Source organism: Pituophis catenifer, unplaced genomic scaffold (assembly GCF_029215685.1).
Source record: "Pituophis catenifer annectens isolate HBS135680 unplaced genomic scaffold, rPitCat1.0.hap2 SCAF_1, whole genome shotgun sequence".
Classification (NCBI taxonomy): Eukaryota; Metazoa; Chordata; class Lepidosauria; order Squamata; family Colubridae; genus Pituophis; species Pituophis catenifer.
This window is the reverse complement of record NW_027256881.1, coordinates 241,966,295-241,993,638: the sequence shown is the minus strand read 5'-3', so window position 1 is coordinate 241,993,638 and position 27,344 is coordinate 241,966,295. Positions and strand designations below refer to the sequence as shown.

The 27,344-nt window shown below is 37.8% G+C and overlaps 1 protein-coding gene across 1 annotated transcript in view; it reads right to left on the bottom strand.

Moving 5' to 3' along the window:
• Nucleotides 1-27,344, bottom strand: part of LOC139327525 (ras-related and estrogen-regulated growth inhibitor-like) — a 34,261-nt gene that overhangs the window by 5,193 nt on the left and 1,724 nt on the right. The window contains exon 2 of the mRNA XM_070957367.1: nt 3,241-3,297. Within this exon, the coding sequence (XP_070813468.1) occupies nt 3,241-3,297 (57 nt within the window). The remainder of the gene's footprint in view (nt 1-3,240; nt 3,298-27,344) is intronic.

The window sequence follows — 27,344 nt, the reverse complement described above, 5'->3', positions numbered from 1 at the left end:
ATTGAATTCTCATCTCTACCTTCTGAGTTCCACGTGACCAAGCCACTACAAGCCAGATTCATTCATCTTGGCCCTAAAGGCATTCTTCTTTTTTTCTAGACAAAGAGGCTGGTACTGTACTTAACAGTGTGGAAAAGGAGGGGAACTGCTATATTCTGCCTAAGCATAATAACCACCTTTGGATTTATTCTTTACCTCCTAACTATTTATTACTACTAAAAAAAAAAAAATGGAGAGAGATTTCAGATTCCATTCCTTCCCACCCATAGCGCCCTCCAAATAGTTAAATCTGTGATGTCTTAAAATATATGATGAAGATTTATTTGGAAATACATCTCTATCTCTTTAATATTCAGTGGGGTTTTACCACTCAGGGATTATATTCTTAGAGCTAGAAAAGAAAAGAAAAAAAAAGTGTTTAGGGTCCGTCCGCCCCCACCTGAGGCAAGGACAATTTCTTTTAAAAAACCAATGGAGACATGTTCAGTAATTATCCAGGAATTTATAGTTCACAAAATGTTGCTCTCCATCTAGAAAAGTTATCTATCAAAATCATCTCAAAATGTAGTAATTCCAGTCATGGATTTTGCCTTACTACTTCCATACAGTATAGCAATGTTTCTTGGGAGTGTTTCCAAAACTATAATTGCTAATTAAAGCACCTCCCTGAAGTTGTTCCAGTTTTCACAGCAAGCTTCTTTGCTGCTATATTTAAAATATCTGAACTTTTACTGTTACAAGCCTATATTCAAAGTAGTTATCTAAAGAACAGCTTTTACTTTTCTGAGGAATGCTTTCATGGTTCTAACAAAGCAAGGAAGTAAAATTGAAGAAAAAGTAGGGCACAATGAATATTAGTCTAATTTTCTATGAATTACTTTCAAGTTCACTGCAAAAATGAAAAAAAAAAAACCATTATAAGTAGGTCGAAGACTGCTAGCCTGAAACCTAAATGAAAACATGTTCATCACAGCCTAAATGTGCAAAAAATCAGAGATAAAATAAGCACCATACAGCGTTAGATTTGTTGCATCACCCTTTATCATATGAGATGTGGACCTGAGCCTACACAAATTTTTCAGGGAAGAAATTGCAACCACCAAAGAAAGCTAAGAAAATTCTAGGATATTTTGCAAGGCAATATTGTAATGAATCATTAGGTCTTGATAATATCACCTAAATAATTGTTTTTTTAAGAATTCACATTTGAAATTACTGCCCTTATAGCAACAATATGTAATTTGCTTTTCTAATCGGGGTTAGTGTCTGATGTCGCCAATGTTACACCTATTTTTTAAAAAAGGACCAAATGTAGATCCAGTAAATTATAGAATGAGAATGTTACCAGACAGATTTATGTCATATACTTGAATTTTCAAAAAAGTCTTGATAAAGTTTCTCATCAAAGTTTCCTAAGTTAGCTTCTCTGTCGTGCAATAAGAGGACCTATTCTATTATGAATTGCTAGATGGTTAAAAAGCAGAAAGCAAAAGTTGTGAATACATGAACAACTTTCTTAGTGGAGGGAAGCAAGGGTGGAGTCCTTCAAAGATCTATATCGGGATTGATTTTTTTCAACAGTTCATAAATGATCCCTATTTAGAATAAGCAGTGAACTGGCCATGGTTTTAGATGATTCTACAAGAAAATGTGAAGAGCTTCAGAAGGGTCTTTTCAGCTGATGAATGATCAACCAAAACAACCAATGAAGAAGTTTAAATACAGTAAACATATAAAGTGAAGCACACTGGGGCAAAGCAAGATAACTGCACATATATAATGATGGAATATAATAGCAATCGCATTTAGACTTATATATTGCCCCATAGTGCTTTACAGCACTCTCTGGATGATTTACAATGTCAGCATATTGCCCCCAGCAATCTGGGTCCTCATTTTACTGACCTTGGAAGGATGGAAGGCTGAGTCAGCTTTGAGCCCTTCAGGATCAAACTCCAGACTATGGGCAGAGTTAGCCTGCAATACTGCATTCTAACCACTTCACCACCTGGACTCTTACAGTCTAAACTATTATATAGGAAAAAGAGTAGTTGGGAGTCAGGGAGTCATACATTTATATTATTATGGTTGGTCCCAGAGTCCCACGGTCAGCCAGTCTTTTACACTGGATTTGATATTTTTTTCCACCTATCAATTTTTTCCCAAGGATCTGGGGGGACATGTTGTTTGATGTCGCAGGATGTAAGCTGTTCCAACTAAAGCTGGCTTTTGCAATTAATTGATGGTAATTTTGTCAGTGCTGATGGTATTCAAGCGATGTTCCATTTGTTGTTATTGTTATAGATGGGGAGTCATAATAGATGATTCAATTAAGATGTTGACTCAATGTGTGGCAGCTGTGAAGAAGGCACATCCAAGCTAGGGATCATTAGGAAAAGAACTGAACATAAAACTGCCAACAGTATAATGGTTTTATAACAGATCTATGATATGACAATATTTGAAATACTGGGTACAGTTCTCATTGTGACATTTGAAACATATAATAGGGTGAAAAAAATGAAGAAGAGAGCAACCATAATGATCAGATAGCTCAAAACCTCCCTTAAAAGAAATGGTTAGGATATTTGGGGTTGAATTGGGTAAATTCATGGTAGATAAGTCTATCAAAGATTCTCCATCCTGAAGATTTAGAGTTGTCTTTGTATCTCCAAATACTACTATTAGGGAAATAATGGCAGGCGAAGAATATTGTCTCTACTTCGGAGTACTCTGGCTGGCAACTTAGCAAAACCAAATTGTGAATTAAAATAAGAGTCTCACCTGATCCAACAAGACAAGTTTTAAATTACAGCACTGCAATTCATCTGAACATCAACTAACTGGACCTATGAATATGTACTTTCTATAACAGCTTTCTCCAATTGGTGCCTTTTAAATGAGTTGGATTCCTTTTCTCATGAGTCTAAGGCAAGGGGTTGATGGAGAATTGTCTTTTGACCTCTCTGAAGGACACCAAGTTTGCAAAAAGCTGTTCTAGGTTATGTGAGCTTGACCAATGAAGGTAAGATGGCAGCAGAGTCAATCATCATTGATAACCATTTGGCTAGTTAGTTTACTAGTTTCACTTATTTATTACTTATTTTATTATTTATTTTATTTCTTAATTCTTCTGCCTAAATATTTTTGATCTGAGATCCAATGTTAACAGCAACTGCCTTTGATCAACAAAAATACAAATTAACACACTGATTTGACAGAGCAAGTAACTAAACTTACCTAGAGTAGGGTCATAATCACCAATAAATCGCTTAGTGATGAATCTTACTGTCAATGCTTCATTGGAAAAAGAAAAAATAACAATTAGCAGAGCAAATCAATATAGATATACAATAGTTTAGCTATTAATCAACTACAGATATTCACCTTATACATGAATCCACTTGTCATAGAAAACATATATGTCATAGAAAAATTAAGGTAACTGTTTAAGACATTCAGATTGGCTTATACCCCCACCTAAAAATAGCAAAGTTTGAAGGGCATAAGAATGACAGGTTCTAGGTGAAGTGGCAGTTCATTTCTAGAATATAATGATTGTTCAAAATGCTTTTTTAAAACAAGGTATTTATGAAATTTGAGCTAAAATTTCCTCGTGTTAGCAATTGGTTTCACTTAACGTTTACTTAAGAATGAGATTCAAGACATACTTCTGAGGGAAACTACTACATACAGTATCAACACTCAAAGAATTGCAACAAATACAAAACTGAAATGAACAATGCCAGGTTGAGGAAGGACAAGCTGTAGCTTTCAAAATGATTGTGAGAAGAATATTTAAAAACAGGAGCCAGGTAGAGCTGGCAGCTCAAGAAATCACCCAAAGTGCAGATCATCATTCTCTTACTCCCTCTATGAAGGAACCAGATATCTGCTAGAAATATACCATAAGTACGATCCACATGTATGCCTGAGAATCTGTATCCGCTGCAGATATTTTGCAAAAAAGAACAACATAGATATTTTGGGTCGACTCTTATGTGAGTCCCAAAGAGAGTTTGCCTTGTTCCCTGGTAGCAAATAGGAAAACATAGCTAAAGGCTTTTTTTTTAAAAAAAACTTTCTTTCTGTTTCATTTAAATGAGAAATGTATGTGAAAATCAGTCAATGGGATGTATTATCTAAGGATCAAACCTTTCTTCTGTTGAACTTCATCAGGCAAAGGCTTCTGTTGAAATCATAATTTGGACTGATAATAGATAAATCTTCTTCAAAGTCCATATAATTTTCTTGGCAATAATATGTTATTTGTCACTGCCTTTGTCTGGGATGTTTTTTGTTTAACTTCCCAGTCTAGTCTACGGATTTCTGAAATCCCGATGTTGTTTCTGTCTTTCTTATACCATGGAAAAATACTGCTTTCTGTCTTTTTTCCCAGCAAACACAATTCATTTTAATCAAATTCAACTTTCACTTCCAAGGCTGGGACAGGAGCAGTTATTCCCAGAGGAAGACCACTTAAGCATAACTATAATCTTTTCATAAGCACAAATGAACTAGGAAAGAGGAGTTAGATCTACAGTTCTCAATAGGGTGGTCTTTGGAGGCACTAGATATAATCTCTCATTGTACATACCCAGCATAGCTTGTAGGCCCCATTGGGTTTGAGAAGACAGATCAGGCGACCAAACTAGCACTATCAGAAGTGTTATGGAAATTATAAGCTCTTGGTCAAGGAGCAGGAAAGCAGAATACTGTTTTCTGAAAATTGTTTACATATTACAATAATAGAATGGTTTGAGAATTCATGTTGATGGACTGAATCATTCCGTCTGTCTGTAATTTGCACAAAGTGCTGTACTATATGTGACAGCAAGAGGGAGAAAAGACTGAAAGAAATGTAATGCACATTTGTGGGTGGCAGGAGTCTGAATGCCTGGTGTAAGTTTACAGATGGAATTGTTTAGAAAGGCACACTATCATCTTCTCAGAACCCCAAGGAAGTCCAGAATCCAGGAGAATATAGATTCAATTATGTAAAGAACACACAGGATATTATTAGCATCTAATTTCAAGGTCTACCACCAAAATAGTAGCTAAGGAGGTGGAAACTATCCTTCTAGAATTTAAGGCAGAAAGGCACTTCTGAGCATTTATTGAATTCAGCCTAGGAATTTCAGATCAGAACCCTAACTTTTTCTAACTCACATCCCAATTTAGAGAATAGATAACAGGGATTTATAATGTCTTGCTGATATATTGCAAATTGTTCTGAGCTGAACAATCTTGTGCTTATCTGTGATGGAGAAAACTTTTGGGAAACAACAGTTTTTTGTCCTGCTACAACTTAAGATAATTTCTGGGCAACAGTATAAATATTCTAGATTTGTATCTAACAATGGCCCCAATAAATGCTAAGTATTGTACACACTTAACATTTATTTTTGCAGAGCACAAAGTAAAGATTTGCCATGATGTATATCGGAATAAATGACAGGAAAAAAATGAAAATTGCAGAGGAGAATGTGCTCCCTAAGGCTATACAGAGAGAGATAATTTCATCTGATGCCCCTTTCCTCTGGGTTAAATCCTAAGTGGTAATTAAAATAATAGTGTTCTTCTTGTTGAACCTGATTCCTGGCAATAACACAGAGGAAACCATGCTGTTTTCTTAAGCACAGTACAGAAAGAGTTTGCCATTGCCTTCTTCTGATCTATTCTACAGTCATGAGATTTCCTGGTGGTCACCTTTCCAAGCACTACTGAGGTCTGGCTGTTTTCTGAGATCAGTCATGACTGGCTAAATGCTGCAGTTATGTTCTTCATAGCTGCCATACAGAGGTCATAGTTGGCTTTGTTTATGTAAAAAAGGATCTCATATATGATAGAGTCATACAGGAGCATATTTTTCCACATGCACATTTTTATTTTTTATTTTAATTTAGTAAGACTTCAAATAAATTATAGATTTCCATATTGATACAGATTAAACATTATCAATATAAATAAAATAAAAGGAATATTATAAAATATGATAGCTTTAGACCATCAGAACTATTTACATATTCTTCTTCTAAATCAGTTCTAACTATGTGTTCTGCGGATGTTTTAAAAATAGGAAGACTAAATTTAACAGAATGTCCAGGATTCAGAGATTAAAGAATGTAGGTGGCTTTAGCAGACTGGAAGAGAGAGAGGGACGGGCTCCTTGTTGAGAAACAGTTGTGGCTAAGAACCAGTTTAAGCACAAACTCTGTGGACTGTTATTTAGGGAACAGCTTCCTAACAAAAGGATGAGCTGGGGGAATCATACAATACTGACTAATGGACCCAAACAAGTGGTGAAATCTAAAATTTGTTACTACCAGTTCTGTGGGCATGGCTTGGGGGGGGGGGTTAATATGACTCGGTGGGTGTGGCCAATTTTTTTTTCTTTTAAAACCATTTTTTCTACAACCTCTTCAGCGAAGAAGTTGTAAAAAAATGCTTTTAAAAGGCTCTGACGATACCAGCTGAGTTGCCTGATCAGCAGAGGCTTTTTTTCTTTTAAAAGCCTTTGCCGATCAGGCAACTCAGCTGGGATCGTCAGAGCCTTTTAAAAGAAAAAAAACTCTGCTGATTAGGCAACTCAGCTTGGATCGTCAGAGGCTTTTAAAAGAAAAAAAAACCTTTGCCATCAGGCAACTCAGCTTGGATCGTCAGAGGCATTTAAAAGAAAAAAAGCCTCTGCCGATCAGGCAACTCATCTGGGATCATCAGCTGATGATCCCTTTGACGATCCCAGCTGAGCCGCGTGATCATCAGAGGCTTTTTTTTTTTACTTTTAAAAGCATTTTTTTCGGCCGAAGAGGTTGTAGAAAAAATGCTTTTAAAAATTAAAAATTCAAAGAAAAAGCTGATTGTGTGGCTCAGCTGGGCATCGGGGGTGGGGGGGCAGGGATTTTTGCTACTGGTTCTCCGAACCACCTGCCTCCATCACTACCGGATCGGGCAATCCAGTCTGAACTGGGAGCATTTCACCCCTGACCCAAAACCACAACTCCTAGAAATTCAACCATCGAAATACAAACATGAAAGCATTTTAAATTCTGGCTCTGTCCTACCCAAAAGACAAAGTTTCCCTGGACAAGTTACTCAGAAACCAAAGTCTAAGCAGAACGTGCCTAAGGAAAGGGCCACAATGATAAATTAAAAATCCTTGTGGGCTGCAAAATCTGGAGTGCTGATCAGCTGTTCTGTGGCTAGTGGAGCAGAAAGGCTTGGAAGTACTCAGCAGCAGTGGCTGTAAATTTACTATTTTATTTATTGGTTAAAAAATAATATCTGGTTGCAAAAAACTGCTTGGTGGATCTCATGTGATCCGCAAACTTGTTGCATGACTTTTCTGTTTGCACAATAGCATCAGGGAGAAAAAAATGTTTGTCATTGCTTCAGAACTGTGGAAATTCTTTCTTTGGAATATTTGAAGTCATTTGGGCAAACTAAGTATTCATTCATGGCAATAATAATTTATTAAGCCAAGAATAAGCAGTGTATCTGTAAAATACGTTCTCTTTTCCTCTTTGTGACTGCCTTAATACTTTAATCTTACCGTATTACTATTCAATATTATGAAAAACTACTAGCCATATCAAATTGGCTCAAAATCAATAGCGAACCATAATTATTAGTTTCAAATAAAAGAGACAACTGGTTTTTAAAAGTTCATGACTGCAATGTTAAATCCAGGAGCCAAAGAAAAGATTTTAAAGATCTAATTTTTTTGGGTCTTTTATACCATGAAGCCAAAACTACAGTGTCTGAAAAGGACCTATAAATCTGAGATTACCTCGTTTTTCAAATTATTACTTATGTTTTAATGTTCTGGGGGAGATTTAAACTTTTATGTTGGTTTTTTTAAAAAAGACTTTTAAAAGCATCAAATAAATAAATAAAACCAGTAACTTGTTTATATTTAAAACCACAATATCTAAGGTAGCAGTCATACCAGTTACCATTATTGTATTATTTCTTTTATACTGTCAGACGCCTCGAGAGGTTTTGTAGCACCACAGATGGCCAAGGCAAATAAACAAATTATAAAATTGACTAAGTTTTATCCAATGTCTCTAAAAGCATTTCAGAAGAAAAAAAATGACAATGGTTATTAATAAGCTTGTACAGGCCTTTGAGGTCTTTGCTCTCAAAGGACCCTCTTGAAACAATATTACAATATGGATCCCTGTGTTTTTAAAAATGAAATAATCATGTTGCTTCAGTTCTCCATTGCCTCCTTGAATACTTGCCATATACTAAGAAGAGGTTTTCAGTGAGTTACTGTCGGCATGTGGCAAAACATGCATAGAAGTCTCTTCCAGCTTTGGAAAGTGCCAGGCAGGCAGAGTAAGAGGGCAAACCGCATCCCATTTTCATCTTGAATTGCACCATCCCTGCCATTATGATATAAAGGCATGGTTGTTCTGAGGGAGTAATGAACAAACATCGTTCCCAACCTAGAAAGGCCCAGCAAACACCCTAAACCATCACATTTTTAGAGCTCGCCTTGAAATCGGTTAGGATAGGGACCAAATGATCCTTCAGGGAGCTTCTGTCATAGAGGAATGATGCTTCTTAGGCCTTGCTGGATGACATCCCATCTTCAAAAATGGCAGTTAGCTTAAAGGAATTTAAGGAGCTTCCCCCCCTAAACTACAATAGCAGTCAGAAATTTGTTTATAACAACATGGCTATCAATGGATTAATCAGTTCTCCAATTCTATGCTTTTTTGAAACAACAAACCAGAGAACAGCTTGGAAAAATATCAGAGGCACCTCAGTTGGCAAAGGAAAAGTGATACAAACTTAGATTTGGATACAGTAAACTGTGTATATTTTAATTTTTGAGTATGAAACAACACTATTTTTTCTTAGATTTAATTATTTATTTTACCAAATGCAAATCTGGTGGGATTTTGTAAGTTAAAAGGAAGTAAAATTTAGGGATGGAAAGCAAATTGTGATTCTTGACTAGATTATATTATTATTATTATTATTATTATTATTATTATTATTAATAATAATAATAATAATAATAATAATAATAATAATAATATTTGTTTGTCAAATAAAATGATTACACAATTTAGGTAATCATGCTTCTATGAACAAATGTCACCTTGGCCACAACTCAGCTCAGCAGAGAGAGGTGGTGGTGAGTAACCACATACCATTAGTTCAGGTTCTTCACAAACCCTAAATACAAAATTGTAGATTCACCACTTAAGAAAATCACTATCATAAGCAATTTGCAAAAGGCATACATATCTTCAGTTTTTATTCACACACATCACTGTTTTTAAAAACCATGTAGGTTTGCACCTGAAGCTCAGCATTTCTTATTAAGAAGGCAATGCTAGTATGTGTTCTTCTCTTTAAAAGTGGCCAGTGAGCACAGAGCAGCCACAGACATTGGGATTCAAGGGAAAGGCTCCAGTATTTTTCCCTTCAGGGCTCATTCTAGGGGACTTCTGATGAGCCAGTCTGAAGTTTGACAGAAGCAATAATAAGAGCAGTATGCCAATCACTGTTTAGCTTCTGAATCCAGGAGTTATGGTTTCACATGACCAGAGTGATGCTATACCCTGGGAAAATTAAAATGTGACTTCCCAATCTTCTAATGAGTGATTTATCACTGAAAATTCTGCCAACAGCTCTAGCAGCTATCTAAGGATGCTGTAAGGTTGCTTGGGTTATACCCATAAATTTTAAAATTCCTCCAGTTAGGAAAATCACATGAACCATATTTTCACCAAATTTAATGGGACTATATAGGACTGCTGTTTTAAAAACTACAGACCTGAGCCAAAAGCATGCACATGGTTGCTCTTGGAGGAGGCCCCATAGAAGCGCTACCGTGTTCTACTTTAAGGAATCCATCAGTGCTGCTGAACATTTGTTATGTTTGATAATGGGCTGGACAAGAGTAAACAGGCTGATGTTACATCCTGATAAGATGGAAGGACTGTTGGTCAATAAAGGGACTAAAACTTAAATTTGTTTGGAATACGTTTGCCCTTCCTCAAAGGATTATGTCTGCAGTCTAGGAGTTCTTCTAGATTCTCCAGTCACTAGATTCACAGAGGATAGTTATGGCAAGGAGTGCATTTACATAATTACTATTTGGATCCAGTTGAGAGCACTTATGAGCCAGTCAGATTTGGTAATGGTTAGCCACATTTTGGCTATAATACAACTTGATTACCACAACTTATTATATGTGGTATTACCCATTAAAAATATCTGGATGCTGGAATGGTGCTGTCCAAAATGTAGCAGCTAAGGTGTAGAGACGACTCTATGGAAAGCTCTGTGCACACTGCTAATTACCCAAAGAAAGCAGCAAAACACCGAGTATATTTTCATGGAAGTGGGCAATTGCAATTCTTTCATTCATCATATTTATACGTGACTCCGGGAAGTACACAGTACAAACTTTAAAAAGCAATAAGATTTTAAAAAATCAACAATTTAAAAAAAGACAATTTAAAAAAGACAAAGAGAGAATAACATATAGTAACAACAGTGGAGCCACTCCTTAGCACCAAGCCTGATGACACAGCCAAGTCTTGAGGGACTTGGGAAAAGTTAACAAGAATGGAGCCAGCTTCGCTTCAGGGTGGGATAAGGTGATGATGTTCCATAAGGTAAGCACCACAGGGTCCTGCTAGATTTGCTCTGGAACAGGAAAACAACTGGGTCAATTGCACAGAAAAGGATCCAACTACTTTGTGTCCAGTTTCTTAGCCAAGCAGGATGAAGGCAAACACAGCAATTCTTGTGCCTTCTTGTCTATGCAAGTCTGCTGCCTGTGCATATAGCATCTTGGCCAAATCCAGCTGTTTTCTTATGAGAGGTTGTGCTGACTGTAGCTCTTGGAAAAAATCAGAGGAACCACAGAGACAAGAGTTCTGGAGGACAAGGAGTACAGGTTATGCCCATAAACTGTTTGGAAGGGAGACATACTGATGAAGGAATGAAGAGAGATGTTACATGCAAATTCTGCCAATGGCAACAAGTCAGGCTAGTTGTCGTGTCGACATAACAAAAAGCAACACAAATATTGTTCTAGTACAAAGTTTGTCTTCTCTGTCTGCCATTTGTCTCTTGGTGTTGACAGATGGACATGAATACCTAGTAATTGGAAGAGGGCTTTTCAGAACAGGGATGTAAATTGAGAATTATGATCCAAGTTCATAGTCTGAAAGAGAAGAGTGACTGGGGAGCCTTAGCCTAATGGACATTACACAAGGCAACGGAAGACAGCCCTTCTCAACTGCACACTATTTCAACTTAACCTAATTGTGTTTGCATAGGAGTTCTAGCACATTTCTGACATGAGTAGAATGCAGGCAAGGATCTTTTGGGGAGAAAAAATCAGAATGTCATCTAGGTAAACAAATATAACATATTTGTTGTCCAAAATATCTGAAAATACTTCATGAATCTGGCAAAAATTGTGGCACAATTAGAAAGTCCAAAAGGCATCTCATAATGTCAAAGACTGTTAAGTATTTATGACTCTCTTTCATCTAAATCAAGCTGCAGTTTCAATAAATACAATGAAACCTGTGTCTTCTGGAGGTAACCTACCAAAATAAGAGGCAGTGGTTACTAATCCCTAATGGTTCAGAAGTCTATATTCATGCATAACTCTCAAGGGAGTTTTACAAAAAATGTTGGCAGAGGTCCAGGAGACAAAGGAGGGAAAATAAATCCTTTTGCTAGAATGTCATCCAAAAATTCCTGTAAAGCTGCCAATTCTTACACAGACATGGGATACTGCTGTTCAACTAGGATCTGGACTCTAGGCAGCAAGTTAATTGTACACACACACACAGAGACACACACACACACACACACACTTGGTGGGGTGGCAAGGTCATTACTTCCTGCCTGTCCAAAAATCAGCAAAATCTGTATATTTTCCAATCAAGGAAGGAAGAACAGGAGAAAAGCCCAAGGCCTGGAAATGGTGCAGCTTATAATATTGAGAAGGAAAAGAAATCATCCTATGTTCCAATTAATATCAAGATTATGCATTTGTAGCTAGTCTATCCCCAAGATAATTGAACTGTGTAAGGAAGCAGTCAAATATAGTTGGAAGAATTATTTGTTGTCATTTATTTTCACTGCAGAAGACTTCTATGTTGGAGGACGGGACTTGATCTGCCCTCTGTCCTCACCAGTTGCAGTTGTACGTGCAAGATGAACTGATTCACAGTATCTTCGTTCATCAAAATAGCAGCCAATCCCAAATCCAAAAGAGCCGAGAGTCCCACTGTTTAAGCAAGATCATCTTGCGGAGCCCAGGAAGCATGCTTTGCCTGCTGCTGCGCCTGCCCTCTAGAATGATATCCCCCCAGAGATCCAGATGGGTCCCAACCTAATAGCATTCAGAAAACCATTAAAGACCTGGCTTTGCTCCCAGGCTCTGGGGCAAAGAGAAGGTTGAGCTCCTATTGGATGTATTTTCTTTAATTTTCTGTTGTTTCTGGAGTCATTCATGATTCTTTTTTCTTGCATGTTCTATTTTACTTTTTATGTATAGTTTTTATTAAAGTGTTTAAGCAAGAACATAAGGGCTAACACAAACTAATAGAAAATAAGGAAGAGAAAAGACAGAGAAAGAAATCAAAGAAAAAGTACAAAGAAAAAGTTTTTAAAAATAGGAAAAAATATAGAGAGGCTTCTGATAGTCTTCACAGCAGTTTTAAATATATTTTAACCTCTATCTATAAAGTTACATCATATTCCTCTTCTTTCTATAATCTATCCTACTTTATTTTTACTTTTAACTGCAAGTCACCCAGAATTGTTGGAAACTGGATAATTTATAAATTATATATAAATGAAATAATTTAAAAAAGTACAAAGATTGATGGGAATAATAAAATGCCTAGCGTTGGAGCTTCCTTATTTGCCTGAAGACCTCCTTACAAGAGCTCTTACGTGGGGGCGGGGGTGGGTGAGCTGCAAAGTTTCCTGGTATCAAGGCTTTGGAACAATTTGGAAACTTACTCACAAGGTGACCGAAATCTTCATACCTTCTAGCTGCCAGATTGGCAATCCATCAGTGGGTGCCCAAAAGTGTCATACTAAAAATATAATTTTAGGTCACATCTTCTTGTTTATCTGTTGCAGGCAAGAATCTCTTCCTTGCTCCAATGCAAATTGGCTCCATATCACGGACATCCAAGGAGACAACGAGGAAGGAGGGAGGAAATAGGTGAAGAGCCAGTTTGGTGGAGTGGTTCAGGCATCAGGCTAGAAACAGGAGACTGTGAGTTCTAGTCCCATTTTAGGCATGAAAGCTGACTGGGTGACTTTGGGCCAGTCACTCTTTCTCAGCCAAACCCACCTCACAAGATTGTTGTTGTGGGGAAAATAGAAAGAGTAAGGAATATTAGGTATGCTTGCTGCCTTGAGTTAATTATAGGCAGGGTTAAAACAAATAAAAAAGAAAGGTTGTAAAATTGCCTGCTATTTCCTCCTCTTCCAACTTATCATCAATGACCACATCAGGGGTGGGTCCAATTACCTTTACTACCAGTTCGCAATGGGAGTGGGTGCATGCGCAGATCGTCAGTGATGACGTTGGGGCAGGTGGGCGGAGCCTCCCACCACCATTACTACCGGTTTGCAAGAACCGGTCCGAACCAGGAGCAACCCACCACTGGACCACATGATGCTGAAATAGCTCTGGTGTGCCCTGTATCACAAATTCATTTCTTAGTTTATCAGAAAAGTCTTTCTAAAGTGGTCATTCGGGGCAAAATCATCTGAATCCATGTTCCTGGTGAACAAAAAAACCCTGTTAAAAATGGTAAAAAAATCTACCATGTGCTTGTGTACTTGGCACAAATTAGACATTTATAGATTTATAGATCAATTTTCTGATGATGCTGTCAAAGGCAGCTCCAAATCTTTGCATAAAATCTCAACAATTGTCCAGGATGGCATCATTTGCAATGAATGGAATGCCCATTTCTGCTGTCAACAAATGCCATTTTGCATCAAACTTCAGGGACCTTTGCTGGCTTAATTGCCATAAACAGCTCATATCAGGTGCTGAAGATTAGGACTTGATCCTGAGACCAACAACCACAACCCGAACCTCTCCAGCTGGTTCTCAGGGGAATGAAGTGTAACTGGTGGGAGACAATCCTGCAGCACTATTTCAGATTGAAGCAAACTTTGATCAAATGCCAGCCAACAGCATCAGAGCATTATGCAAAGCTGTTTTCTGTCTATCTACCACTTGTCTAAGCTGCAACAACTCGCTCTGAAGACAATGGATTGTCATAAGGCTTGGTAACTATGACCTAGTTCTCTGCTAATGAGGATCAATTCTTTTATTAATGGGAAAGTAATGAGACTTACAAGATTGTTGTTAAGCAATTTGAGATAAGTAAACTCAGAAAACTCAGAAGAGCCTTGATGGCGCAGCAGACTAAAGTGCTGTTAAGTAGCACCAGCTGCCTGCAATTACTGCAAGTTCAAATCTCACCAGGCTCAAGGTTGACTCAGCCTTCCATCCTTCCGAGGTAGGTAAAATGAGGACCCGGATTGTGGGGGCAATAAGCTGACTTTGTATAAAAAAGAACACCGCTTGGGGGGGCCTGAAAGCTGTACTAAGCAGGTATATACAAAAGTATGAAGGCTATTGCTTAACGCATTGTAAGCCGCCCTGAGTCTCCGGAGAAGGGCGGCATATAAATCGAACCAATCAATCAATCAATCAATCTATCAATCAATAAAACAAAATTTACTTGGATTTTTGAAAATGTCTTTATTGCCAGTTGACTATTGTAACAAAATCATGAAAACCTTCAAAATAACTCCACAGTTCAACTTGTGCCTAGCATAATGGAGGTCAAGTCACTTGGAGACTCTTTCTCACACTGCTCTCTTCCCCTGGGCTGACATGACTCTTTTGCAATGGTCCTATTTCCACTCTTGAATTCTCAGGGCCTGCTAGATATTCCACCATAGAACTTGGCCAGTTATACAATCTGCAGGAGAGATTGTAAAGATGCCCCATCAGAGGTTCATATTTCCAGGAAACAGGAAATGGTATTTTTTAAAATTTTCAGCCTGTAGAACACACAGCCATGGAAGCTGCATTTAGTACCCCCATCTCCTAATCCAGTGATGGTTAACCTTTTTGGCACCGAGTGCCCAAAGTGTGCACGTGCACACCCATAAATGCAATGCATGCATGACCCCCACCCGCCCCACACACCCCGTGCATGCACACGTGGCCCCCTATGTGCATCCTGCTCCCCCGAGCATGCATGTGCATCTCCTGCGTGTGCCCTGCCCCCCACGCATGCGCTGCAGAGACCCAAAAACCAGCTGGCCAGTGGGAGGCGTGCACGCATCCACAGTGGAGTTGAGCTGGGGCAACGGCTCGCATGCCCACATGCTCTGCGTGTCACCTGTGGCACACGTGCCATAGGTTGCCATCACAGTCTTAATCTTTAGAAAAGCATGCAAGACTTATTTCCTTTTCTTTCTTAAGTTGTCAATTAATTTTACAACAATTTAAACATTCTATTCTGTATTTTAATTTTTGTTAGCTGCCTTGTAAATCCAATAAATACATGCCTACAATTCTAAGTACAATTACCAGTAGCTCTTAATGGGGAGGCACATATTCCTGAAGAGCTGGAGTTGTACACAGAGAAAGGGTAATTACATTTCTCCGAGTTTAAAGGCATTCACCCTCCTCACATTGTGTCTTGATTGCATTTCACAGCAGTGGCTTTCAAGCTGATACAATGAAAGCAGGATTTTTTATATGACATTTAGTATAGAGGTTTTGAAAATCATATTTCACTCAATAAATTCCACATTATAAAACAAGATTCATTTAAAATTTTAAAGCCAAGATAGTCAAAAAGTTGATTCTAGATTTCCTTTAGCATTTGCCAGAGACAATTTATATAAACATGTTTGCTTTGCTACCTTATGAGAAAGCCCATGGAGATTAACTATAAAACATATGCTTTTTTATGCTGTAAAACATATGCTCTTTTAGATGTGTTTTGTATAATGTTATATTAAGAGAGAAAAGGTAGCAAGCAGAATATTAAAAACCACAACTGCAAGATTTATTGTATACTCAAAATCTGAGCATGGGAATTGCAAAGAGTTTCTCTCAGGAGAAGGGAAAGCTGTGTAAACCATTGTCTAACCTTTCATCAATTTTACCCCACAACTAGGTAACATAATTTTATTTATCAATGTTGATAGTTGGAGAAACTTATAAAAAACACAATTTATCAGAAAAGCTATCTGAATCGAATGATATGAATTTTAAAAGTGGTATGTTTTTAGTTCACACACACACACACACACACACACACACACACACACACACACACACTGTTTCCCCCAAAATAAGACATCCCCTGATAATAAGCCCAATTGGGCTTTTGAGTGCATGGCAATAATGCCAAATGCTTATTTCAGGGTTCAAAAAAATATAAGACAGGGTCTAATATAAGACAGGGGAAACACAGTACACACACACACACACACACACAGAGTACACACAGTACACACAGACACACACACACACACACACACACACACACACACACACATACACATACATACCGGTACATATATAAATATATATGACAATATAAGCTCATAATTAAAACATAAAATATAAATATTAAAAACAACCTAATAAATGCAATTACAAAACTAAATGCAACCATTTAAATAATATAAATCAATTTTAAAGGGCCACACCAAAGTTTTTAATAATGTGACCCTATATATGCATGTATCTGTACATATACATATGAATATATTATATACTTCAATTGGAATAGTGAAGCTAACTTTCTTATTTTAAGTTGTTTCCAATTAAACTGCTATAATATATACTGTATTATTGCTGTGCACTTCTAAAAATTATTTGGAAGATACACTTTGGAATTTGCACGGGTGCAGCATCTCTGCTAATCATTTCGGCAGCCACATCACTTCTTTTTTAGACAACAGCTACAAGCTCAGACTCAACCCCTCCAAGACCGAGTGGCTGTGGCTTCCGGCGTCCCGGTATAGTCAGCTGGTACCATCACTGACAATAGGGGATGAGATCTTGCTCCCCACAGAGAGGGCCCGCAACTTGGGTGTCCTCCTGGATTCACGGTTATCTTTAGAAGATCATTTGACGGCCGTGGCCAGGGGTGCCTTTTATCAGGTTCGCCTGATCCGCCAGTTGCGTCCCTTTCTGGATCGGGACGCCTTGCGCACGGTCACTCATGCCCTAGTTACCTCCCATATGGACTACTGTAATGCTCTCTACATGGGGCTCCCCTTGAAAAGCACCCGGAGGCTCCAACTGGTCCAGAACGTAGCCGCATGGGTGATTATGGGCGCAGCTCATTACGCCTATGTAACACCTCTCCTACGTGAGCTGCACTGGCTCCCGGTGGTCTTCTGGGTGCGATTCAAGGTGTTAGTTATCATCTTTAAAGCGCTCCATGGCTTAGGACCTGGGTACCTACGAGTCTTTTGCCACCAATAGCCTCCCACCGACCAATTCGTTCTCACAGGGAGGGACTACTCAGGGTACCGTCAGTCAAATTATGTCGACTGGCGACTCCCAGGGGGAGGGCCTTCTCTGTGGGGGCTCCAACCCTTTGGAATGAACTGCCCCCGGAGATACGGAATATCCCTGATCTCCGTGCTTTCCGCCGTGCCCTCAAGACCCTGATGTTCCAACAGGCAGGGCTAAACATACAAACATGTGAATGATTTTTTAAATGTTATCTAATTCTGGGTTTTATTTAATTGACCAAACTAAGTAATAATTTTAATTAGCAATTTTATGATGTTTGTGTGTCTATATTTTTCTTGACTGTACACCGCCTTGAGTCCTACGGGAGAAAGGCGGTATAGAAATATAATAAATAAATAAATAAATAAATAAATTTATTAGAGACTAGAAACTCTTTATAGATTTTTTGCTGAAAATGAAAAAAGACATCTTGTGATTTATGGGTTGATGATTAGAAAAGGTAGAATATGGAAAGAAGGGAACCATGATATAAATGACAGAGAGAGGGGATAAAATATAAATGCATTTATAACCACTATAAAGAAGATTGGAAGCTATTTCTTTATGGTAGAGCTTGAATTATGGCAACTGGGCCTTGAATTTCTGTCATTAAATGGTGCAGTTATAAAGTATGATGTCATGTGACCACATTGCTTAGCAATAGCAATCCCTGCAGCCCCTGCTGCCATTGTTAAGTGAGGAATGTGGGTCATTAAGTGAGCACCTCCTTACAATTACCTGTTGGCTTCCAAAAAGCAAAGTAAGTGGAGAGACCAAGCAAAAGGGGGTACAGGTGTCAGAGGCATGGTTTTAGATCAGAGGAATTTGTGGTGGCTGCTGCTGGGTGGGGGAAGGCATGAGTAGCTGGGGAGAGTGCATAAGACTCAGGATGGTACATGAGTGTGCATGGGTGGCTAATGAGGAGCGATCCAGGAAAAGAGGGGCTGGAAGAGACTAATCTGAGCAACTTGCAACCTTCCCTGAAATCTTCATTGATTGCTTGTGCAAAGCCAACAGGGAAAGTTACAAATCATGATCATGTGACTGCTAGATACTACAAGCACCATAAATGCTAGCTGGTTGCTAAGTGCCCAAATCATGTGACTGCAGGGATGTTGGGACAGTTAGAATTTCAAGGACCGATTGTAACCATCACTCATTCACTGCCGTTGTAATTTTGAGTAGTACATATATCACCTCTCCTGAGGGAGCTGCATTGGCTGCTAATTTGCTTCCGGGTGCAATTCAAGGTGCTGGTTGTCACCTTTAAAGCCCTTCATAGCTTGGGACCAGGTTATCTGAGGGACCATCTCTTGGGTCACATCTACCCAACCCATCAGAGCAGGGAGGCAGGGAATGTTGCGGATCCCATCCCTGAGGGAGATGCACTTGGTGGACTCAGAAGAAGGGCCTTCTCTGTGGTGGCTCCCTCTCTCTGGAACATCATTCCCCCAGAGATTAGAACGGCACCCACTCTAATACTCTTCCAGAAGATGCTGAAGACCTGGTTTTGCCAGCGGGCCTGGGGAACCCAGAGCGGGATGGAGCCCATTAAATGGCTCGTGTGATCTGCTATCACCGGGGCAGGTGGGGTGTGTGTGGGGTGATTTTATTATATTATACTATATTAATTTATTTGATTCTTCTTATTAGTTTTATTGTTTTAAATGTGGTTTTATAGTCTGTAAGCTGCCTTGAGTCGTCATGGGTCAATAGGCAGCAATATCAATTCAATAAATAAATAAATTCAATAAATTCAATAAATAAATAATTTTTTTCTTATTTACTAATTATCCTTCTTTTACTTTTCTTTACTTTTACTTTCCTTGTTTATAATTTTATTGATTTTTTTTGTAAAAAATAACATTGAGTTAAAAGAATGTAGTTTTATAGTTTTTTTTTTTCAAATTTCCAGGAGGGTCTAAAAAAAGATATGGCTATTTAGCAAGTAGTCCTTTGCTTGCATATATTGCAAAGCATTTTTTTCCAAATCATTTTCAGAGCATGTCTAGTGTTAATATACAACCCTTGGTAGGCAATTTCAGAAATTATAGGGTCATTACCAAACATGGCCTTCTGCTATATTTGCCATTAATAGATCCTAAAGACTGGCAGATATGGTCTCGATGGCTAATGGCCCTATGAGGCAATAAGCATTCAAACAGTTCTTTATATATCTATTTCAAATACCTTAGGTCTTGACTAGAACCACAGAAGTCTATCTGATCACTGGGTCAAACAAAGAGACAGAAATGAGGGCATTAAGACACTATAACAAGAAAATAAATAAAGCATAATAAATAAATAAATAAAGCTCCTCTCTCTCACACACTCCATTTTTGCTAGAATATTTCCTATGAGAAACATTAAAGGACAATATATGGTTACAGGAAAGGCCAATTACAAACAGCTGTTTCACAGAGTCAACTCAGAAATAAGGAAGGGCACAGATATCTACCTACACACCATGATAGCAACTAAATAAGGAACAGACCCCAAATCACCATCCCACACAATTACATCAGCAGTTTACTGTGAAGTTGCTGCTCTATGTTAAATCTTAATAGTTTGCTGGTTTAGTAGGAAGAACCAAGCAAAGGTAATGAAGGTCAATGTTAATTGAAGAAGTTTCTAGAAATAGATATCAGATAACAACACATGGTACACTGTGCCATATATAAGTAAAACCAGAGTATTACGTACAAAATGTAGCAGCCTGTAATTATCTCCATCTTTAAGGACTTATTGGTAAAGGGCAAGACCACAAAACAAATCAGCCTGGAGTTCTGGGAAGTGCTTCCACAGTGGGAACTAGGCAGCCTCCCAAACTGAAAGTGCATGAGTCTCTATTAAGAAGGCAAGCCAATTAAACTGATTAGAAATGTCAAGAGAACGCAACAGAAGGCAACATTGCAAGGAAGGAGTTGAGGGTGAAGAGGCATGGGATGATGCCAAAACTGAGCACAATCCCCCCATTTTGGTTCCTGTTGGAAGACCTCACGGAGGGCAAAAAACCCCAAACCAAACCAAAAGAATTTCCAATGAGCACAGATAAACGGTGTGCATGCATATGTCAATCACAAAATGGTTTTAGACACAGGAACCTGAGGCTCTCCAGATACTGGTTACCTACCACAATCCCTCAATTTGTAGAATAATCCTAAAACACTGGTATCTGGTCTGCAGTGGTGTGTGGCCTGCAAAGGCATTTTTTGGCAGCCCTTGGTCCCTTTTCCAGAATTGGATGATAATAATTTTGGTGCCTTCAAATCAGCATTCACTGCTAGTAACAATGTCTACAAAGTCCCTGCAGCTTTCTTGGCAAGATTTCAGAAGTTTCCCCTTTCTAGAGCTAAGTGAGAGCGACTGGAACAAGATCACCCAGATGGTTTTGTGCCTGAGGGAAGGACAAGAACATTTGATCTCTTGGTGCTTTAACCGAGACACCAAACTGACTCTCAGCTGATTTTAAAATTAAATTTGATGATTTACAATTGGTAATGGGGGAAATGTACTGCTCAACTTACTAAAAACAATTGATGTTTTAAAGTACAGCTTTTATTCTATATATGCCCATTTTCTGCTGTAACTTGACTATTTTCATAATGAAGAACCAATTTTTATGGGGAACAAACAGTTACCAATATCTAAATTGACCACCTCAAAACTAGGGGTTTTGCAGAAAGGATCATTATTCTCTATTTTCAGCGATTCCACTGGTAACGATTTATCATTACCTTTAGATTCTTTTCTATCCAGCTGATACAATTCAGTCAAACTGAAGGACTGGACTTTTACTGTCCATCTCAAATATTAATCCCACTGGCCTATTTTATAGAAAACACTAAACATTTGATTGTGGATTAACGTGTTGTGCAAATCCTTATTGTAGTTTATTTAATGAATCATTATTAAACCATACTTGAGCAATGTGTGGACCAAATTAAATATTAGACAGGGTTTACTTCTCTGAATAGGATTAACAGAGTAAAAGAACCTAAAATACATTTTGCTTTTTTTCTCTAATGTAACATTTTAATGATCACTAATATATTTGAATTCAGGTAGTTCTTGATTTATGGCAATTGAGCCCAAAATTTTGGGTGCTAAGTGAGACATTTGTAAAGTGAGTTTTGCCCCATTTTACAACCTTTCTTGCCACAATTGTTAAGTGACACAGCGGTTAAGTGAATCTGGCTTCCCCATTGACTTTGCTTGTCAGAAGTTGCAAAATGTGATCGCATGATCCCGGGACACTGCAACTGTCATAAATATGAGTCAGTTGCCAAGTGTGTGAATTTTGATCATGTCACCATGTGATGGCTGTAAGTGTGAAAAATGGTCATAAGTCATTTTTTTCAGAGTCATTGTAACTTCGAACAGTAAGTTAATGAAATGTTTTAAGTTAAAGACTACCTATAGTAGCAACTCAATGGTTGTTTCACACGTCATGTGATTTGTTTTAAACAAGATATGTTCAATAAGCTATAATAATTGGCTGACGATCATTATATTATTTTAAGAAACACTGCTTAGAGCCACCTAAGCTCACCCTCAGTGCACAATTCAACTCCTATTTTTGAACTTACAACAGCAAAGCCTGAAGGACTGAACTAATTTACCTGCAATATCTTCTGTAAGGTATATGGCTCCCTTTTTTTCACTTTTATGGCAAGAGATATTTCCTTTGAGAGTTTCATAACAGATGCAAGTGAAGTAAAATATTTCCTTTAAGGTAAGCTAAAAGGTAAAAGTGATTAATTACTACAAGGACTCTATCTGCATTGTTTTATAGCTATTTTCTACTTGTTCTGACAGATTTCCAAGTGCTTTCCACTAATAAGAAAAAAAATCACAATGTAAAATCTGTACAACAGGGAAATAATTTATCTATATAAGTTGTGTGTTCTCCATTTCTGGAGATTTTTAAAAAGAGACAGGACAGTCAAATCTCATGGATGGTTTAATTGGTCCCTTCCAACTCTACATTTCTGTGATTTGATGATTCTATATCTATACCATGTGCAAAAGCTAAGAGATCAAGTCAGATTTTTAAAAAGCTGGCATCCTTCTGATGCCTTTTCCATTTTCTCCGTAAAGTGGAATTTTGAAAGTTGTGGTCCTACTACAATTGCAGTACACCAGGATGGAGAAAGCTAGATTGAATTTTAAAAAATCAGAAATGGTAGGGCTGACTACTCCCTTTTCTCTAGGCCAATTGTTTTGTCAGTCAATTCATATTTCAGCATTGACAATGCCTTAGGATGCTCTGTCATGCTTGAATATTATTTATTTGTTTATTGGCTTGTTTATTTGTTTATTGGCTTATATAGCCACCAAACTCACATGATGACTCTAGGTGGCTCACAACAATTCATTAAAATAGTTATAAACAAAACTACCCTTACCCCCAGGTGTAATACACAGGTCAATTGTCATACTAGCCCAATGGTTGGGGGAAGAACCAAGTCTTCACAGCCTAAAAGGGTAGGAATCCATCAGATCTCAGGTGGGAGGCTGTTCCAAAGGATTGGGAGGAGACACCAATAATTTAGAATTGGGGGGGGGGGTGTTTCTATAAAATCCTGGCATTCCAGAAGGACTTGAAATGAATAGGGGGAACCTGTCTCTGGAGGGCTCTCCCCCCCTTACCTTGTAGCTCTTCTCCCTTAATCTCCATAGTCAGAACAGAAGAGAGAGGATTTATCCTCCAACCTTCAGAGGCTGCAACCCTTCTTATCTGGGGTCCCAAGATTATTTTTTTAAAAAACAGCAGATTCTACAGCCTGAAAAAGTTTGGAAACCCATGTTTAAGGGGATGAAGAAACAGGCTGTGTGGTATACATAACTCTGCCTTCCAAGAACATAATAGCTGTGTGGGGTAAAGATCAACTTGGGAACTACCATTATGTCCCCACCTCCGGTGACTATTGCCTGTGGCTTCGTTACCTAATTGTAGGGTTGATTTACAACCAGAAGCAAAAATAAATGACACGATACAGGTAATCTTGCCATGAAGAACTTTTTAATAGAGATCTTCCTCTATGAAAGAGAAGTGATTGCAGGATTAGACTGTTCATGAACTTGCATGACTGAACTTTAGACAGGCAGAGACAAGGATGCTTTTTTTCTCACATAAAGGCCACAAAAGTTCCAACATATCCTTAATTAAAGCTGGCCCTTTTTTTTTCTTTTCTGGTGGCAATCAGGGTCTATGCTAGAAAAAAATGAATTTTTATAAAAGAGTGAAAAAGGTTGTAAGTGTCCTTTCAAGATACTTTTTTATCCTATTTCACCTCATCCCCAGCTCTAAGCAGCACATCGGAATGTCTCTGACAGCCACCAGTAGAGTACAGAACAAGTCTGCTTAATTGGATGTTGTTCCTCGTTACTCACATTTCCTCCGTGGCAAAACTGGCAAACTGCAAGCCCTCAATGCTGTGATGAGGGCATGATATGTGGGCTGGAACTATAAAAGTTGCTTTCATCACAGTGGTTTTAAAAATGTATGTGCAAGACTTTATTTTGTCTTGGTTAACAAGCCTACAAGGTACGCTGCTGAGTCAAACAGGTACAGCATTGAGACTGGCATCACTTGATTATCAGCAATCCCCTCACTCTTGGGCTTGGCCACAATCCAGTCAAAACTAGCATCATTATTGTAGGTTTTGTATGTATATGAGTAACTCAGCCTGCCTGGTATTTTGCAAAGTACAAGAAGAGAGATCCCAATCCTCAGTAGCTTACAACTTAAAACCTTCCCCCAAGAAACTTGCAAGTTAAAATCTGAGACAAGAAAGACAAAGAAAAACATTGGAGAGAAAAAGGAGTTATTGAGGTGATATATGTAATTTTCTTTTCAAAAGTACGTGCTTAGGCACATAGTTACAGGAGGACAGGACGATATGGGAATATGTTCCCACTCAGGTCTGAGGACCATTCCTGCCAAATCAAGTTTTCTGTTGTATTGTTGAAGATCCCTGTTCTTCTGTAGTCATGAAAACTAGTACCTAAGCTCTTAAATAAAATGGAATCCCAGAGCTATTCTTAAAAATGATTTGCTTCCTGAAATGTGATCACTCTGATGCCAATAATCATGGTCTTCACAAAAAGGGTACTGTTTCCTACAATGACTTAGAGGTTTACTGAAATGCAGCTGTGAAATATTACCAAATTCAACTGCACTAGTAAATCATAGCTTGTAGCATAATATGTTATTTGAACCCAGTCAAATATCACTTATTTTAGAAAATGTTGCTTAAATCTGGTTTACTGTATGGTATAAACCTAACAAATGTGGCTTATTCATCCAACCAGGTTGAAAACAAACTATATATGTGTATATTTGAAAAAAGAAAATAAAAAGTAGAGGGATCTAGCTGGATTTATCTGAATCTTGAGGTATAATGGGATGTCTATTCCTTTTTTTATATAAGTGTAGCTATGTAAAAATAAAATAGTTTGATTGTTATAGCCAGTATGTTTATTGGGTTTTGTATATGGGCTTTTACTTCTATAGGCTGCCCAGGGTCACCATGAATTGGGCAGCCCTATACATTTTGTTACTAAATAAATAATCAATAAAATTTGAAGTTTCTAATATTTTTTTCATTAAAAGGAATTAAACAAGACAAATTCACTTCCCATCACTCTAGGAAATAGGAATCCATAATGATATTTTGGCAATAGCACATTATTTCTTTTGATAGGTGAGAACTGCTGAGTCAAGATGTAGAGCATATTCCAAGCAGAAAGTACAGTAACCTTAAAAGTTGCTCAACAAAACATAATAGCCACATTGAGTTCAACAATTAAAAGAAATAAAAGCTAGCTTGGAGGCAGTAGTATAAAGATTCTACCAGGGTAGAAACTAAGGAGATCCATATGGTAGATGAATTGGCTTTTTTTTAAAGTAAGATTTTTTTCCCCTTCAGAACTCCATAGGGATTAGAAAAAAGATCTGAAATAGGATCTTTCTTTTTCAAATAAAACATCATGTATACCAATGTGGCGTTATGTGAAGTGGTGATGCTTAGAATTGCCCTAGGTATGATGCAAATCTGTGCTCAGGGGAGAGAAGAGAGCAAAGAAAGAGCAGTAGAGCAAACAATCTCCAAACCAAGAATTCCGAAGCAGTACTGATCAGAAGGAACGAGAATGACACTTCCCAATATATATGCAGAAAAAGACTCATCCCTCGTCCATGGGATGAGGTTTTATAAAAGCCAAGACAGCAACGATATTGGAGTCCTCTCTTTTTTTATGAGTGTCACACTTTTTTATGCTCCCTTTTTTTTGCTGGGTACTGGAAAGAGGTTAGGGCTTGAGAATGGCTGGTGATCAGAGAAAGAGAACTGGTACCATCTATGAGACGTCCAGATTTGGGTAGCTACCCTATTTGGATTGTATGGAGATTATTATTAGACTGAGATACAGTTCTTTACAATATGCAACTCTGTTGTAAACAGACTTTTGATTCTCTTTTAAATGAGAGGCTAGTTGGTGAAATAGAATCATAAACTTTTCCCTACAAATTAATTCACATCTTTCTTAGTGATGAAATCATTTATTATTTCAAATTTTAGTTACAGCAATGGAATTATTAAATTATCACTGCATTTACAAATTGCAATTCATAAATATGATAACATAATGCTAGTTATTGTAAAAATATATTTCTTGGAAAAAGGTAAGCTTTTCATTTCTATTCTGGTAGAATTCTTGACAGTATTACTAGTGAGACTTAAGAAACAAAAGGGTCAAGAGCCACTGATGCAAATACCTGTCCCCTCATCAAAGGTTCAGAAAAATTCAGAAACGAAGTAGACTGAGAAGTCTACCTACTTTATTCTGAAATCATAGTGAGTGTAAAATATGAAGGAAAGTGCGATTAACCAGGTGGTGGTTGCAGTAGAGCAATACTGCATAATTTAATTCCTCCCCCTCCCCCAAACTATGTTTTCAGGAACCTTTGCTTTAAAATTTGGATCAACTGAGTCAAGTATCAAAAATCAGTGCAAGAGTAACAGAGAAAGGAGGAGAGTGGGACAATGTGTCTATGTTGCAGAAGTTTAAGGCAGGAATGCATATATACCCCAGGAAACAGATTCCATCAAAGGATCACTTTACTAAGACAATCTGAATGGAACTTTCATTGAGCTTCATAGAAATGTGCTTAACCTCTTTTGTCCTTTAGCAGAAAATGCAAAAGGAGGGTATTAAATCTCTATAGATTTCTAATTGAACAGAAATTCACCAAAGGAAAATATGAAGGTGTAGAGAGATAGGATTAAAAGTTTCAATAAATTGTATACTGTTAAAGGACTTGCGTGTCTAGGAAGAAAAGAAACTTGCTTCACCTGGTACAAAGTGCCTGAGGTGATAGTGCCTGAGGTGATTTTTTTTTTTCTGGAATGCAACTCCAGTACTAAATCTTGAGATTCTTTGTATATTTGTCTTGCTCGTATTAACAAAATGCTATTGATTTTAAAAACATTATTTTTTAAAAATTGTGGGCTCCGCAAAGTCATGCATATGAGATGGGTAGCCAATTAATTTACTAGATAAATAAATAAATACTACCATGTTTCCCTGAAAATAAGACCCTGTCTTATATTTTTTTGAACCCTGAAATAAGCGCTTGGCCTTATTGCCATGCGCTCAAAAGCCCGATTGGTCTTATTATCAGGGGATGTCTTATTTGGGGGAAACAGGGTATAAGTGACGGAAGGCTAGGATTAGGATAACTGCACTTCAAACTTTAATT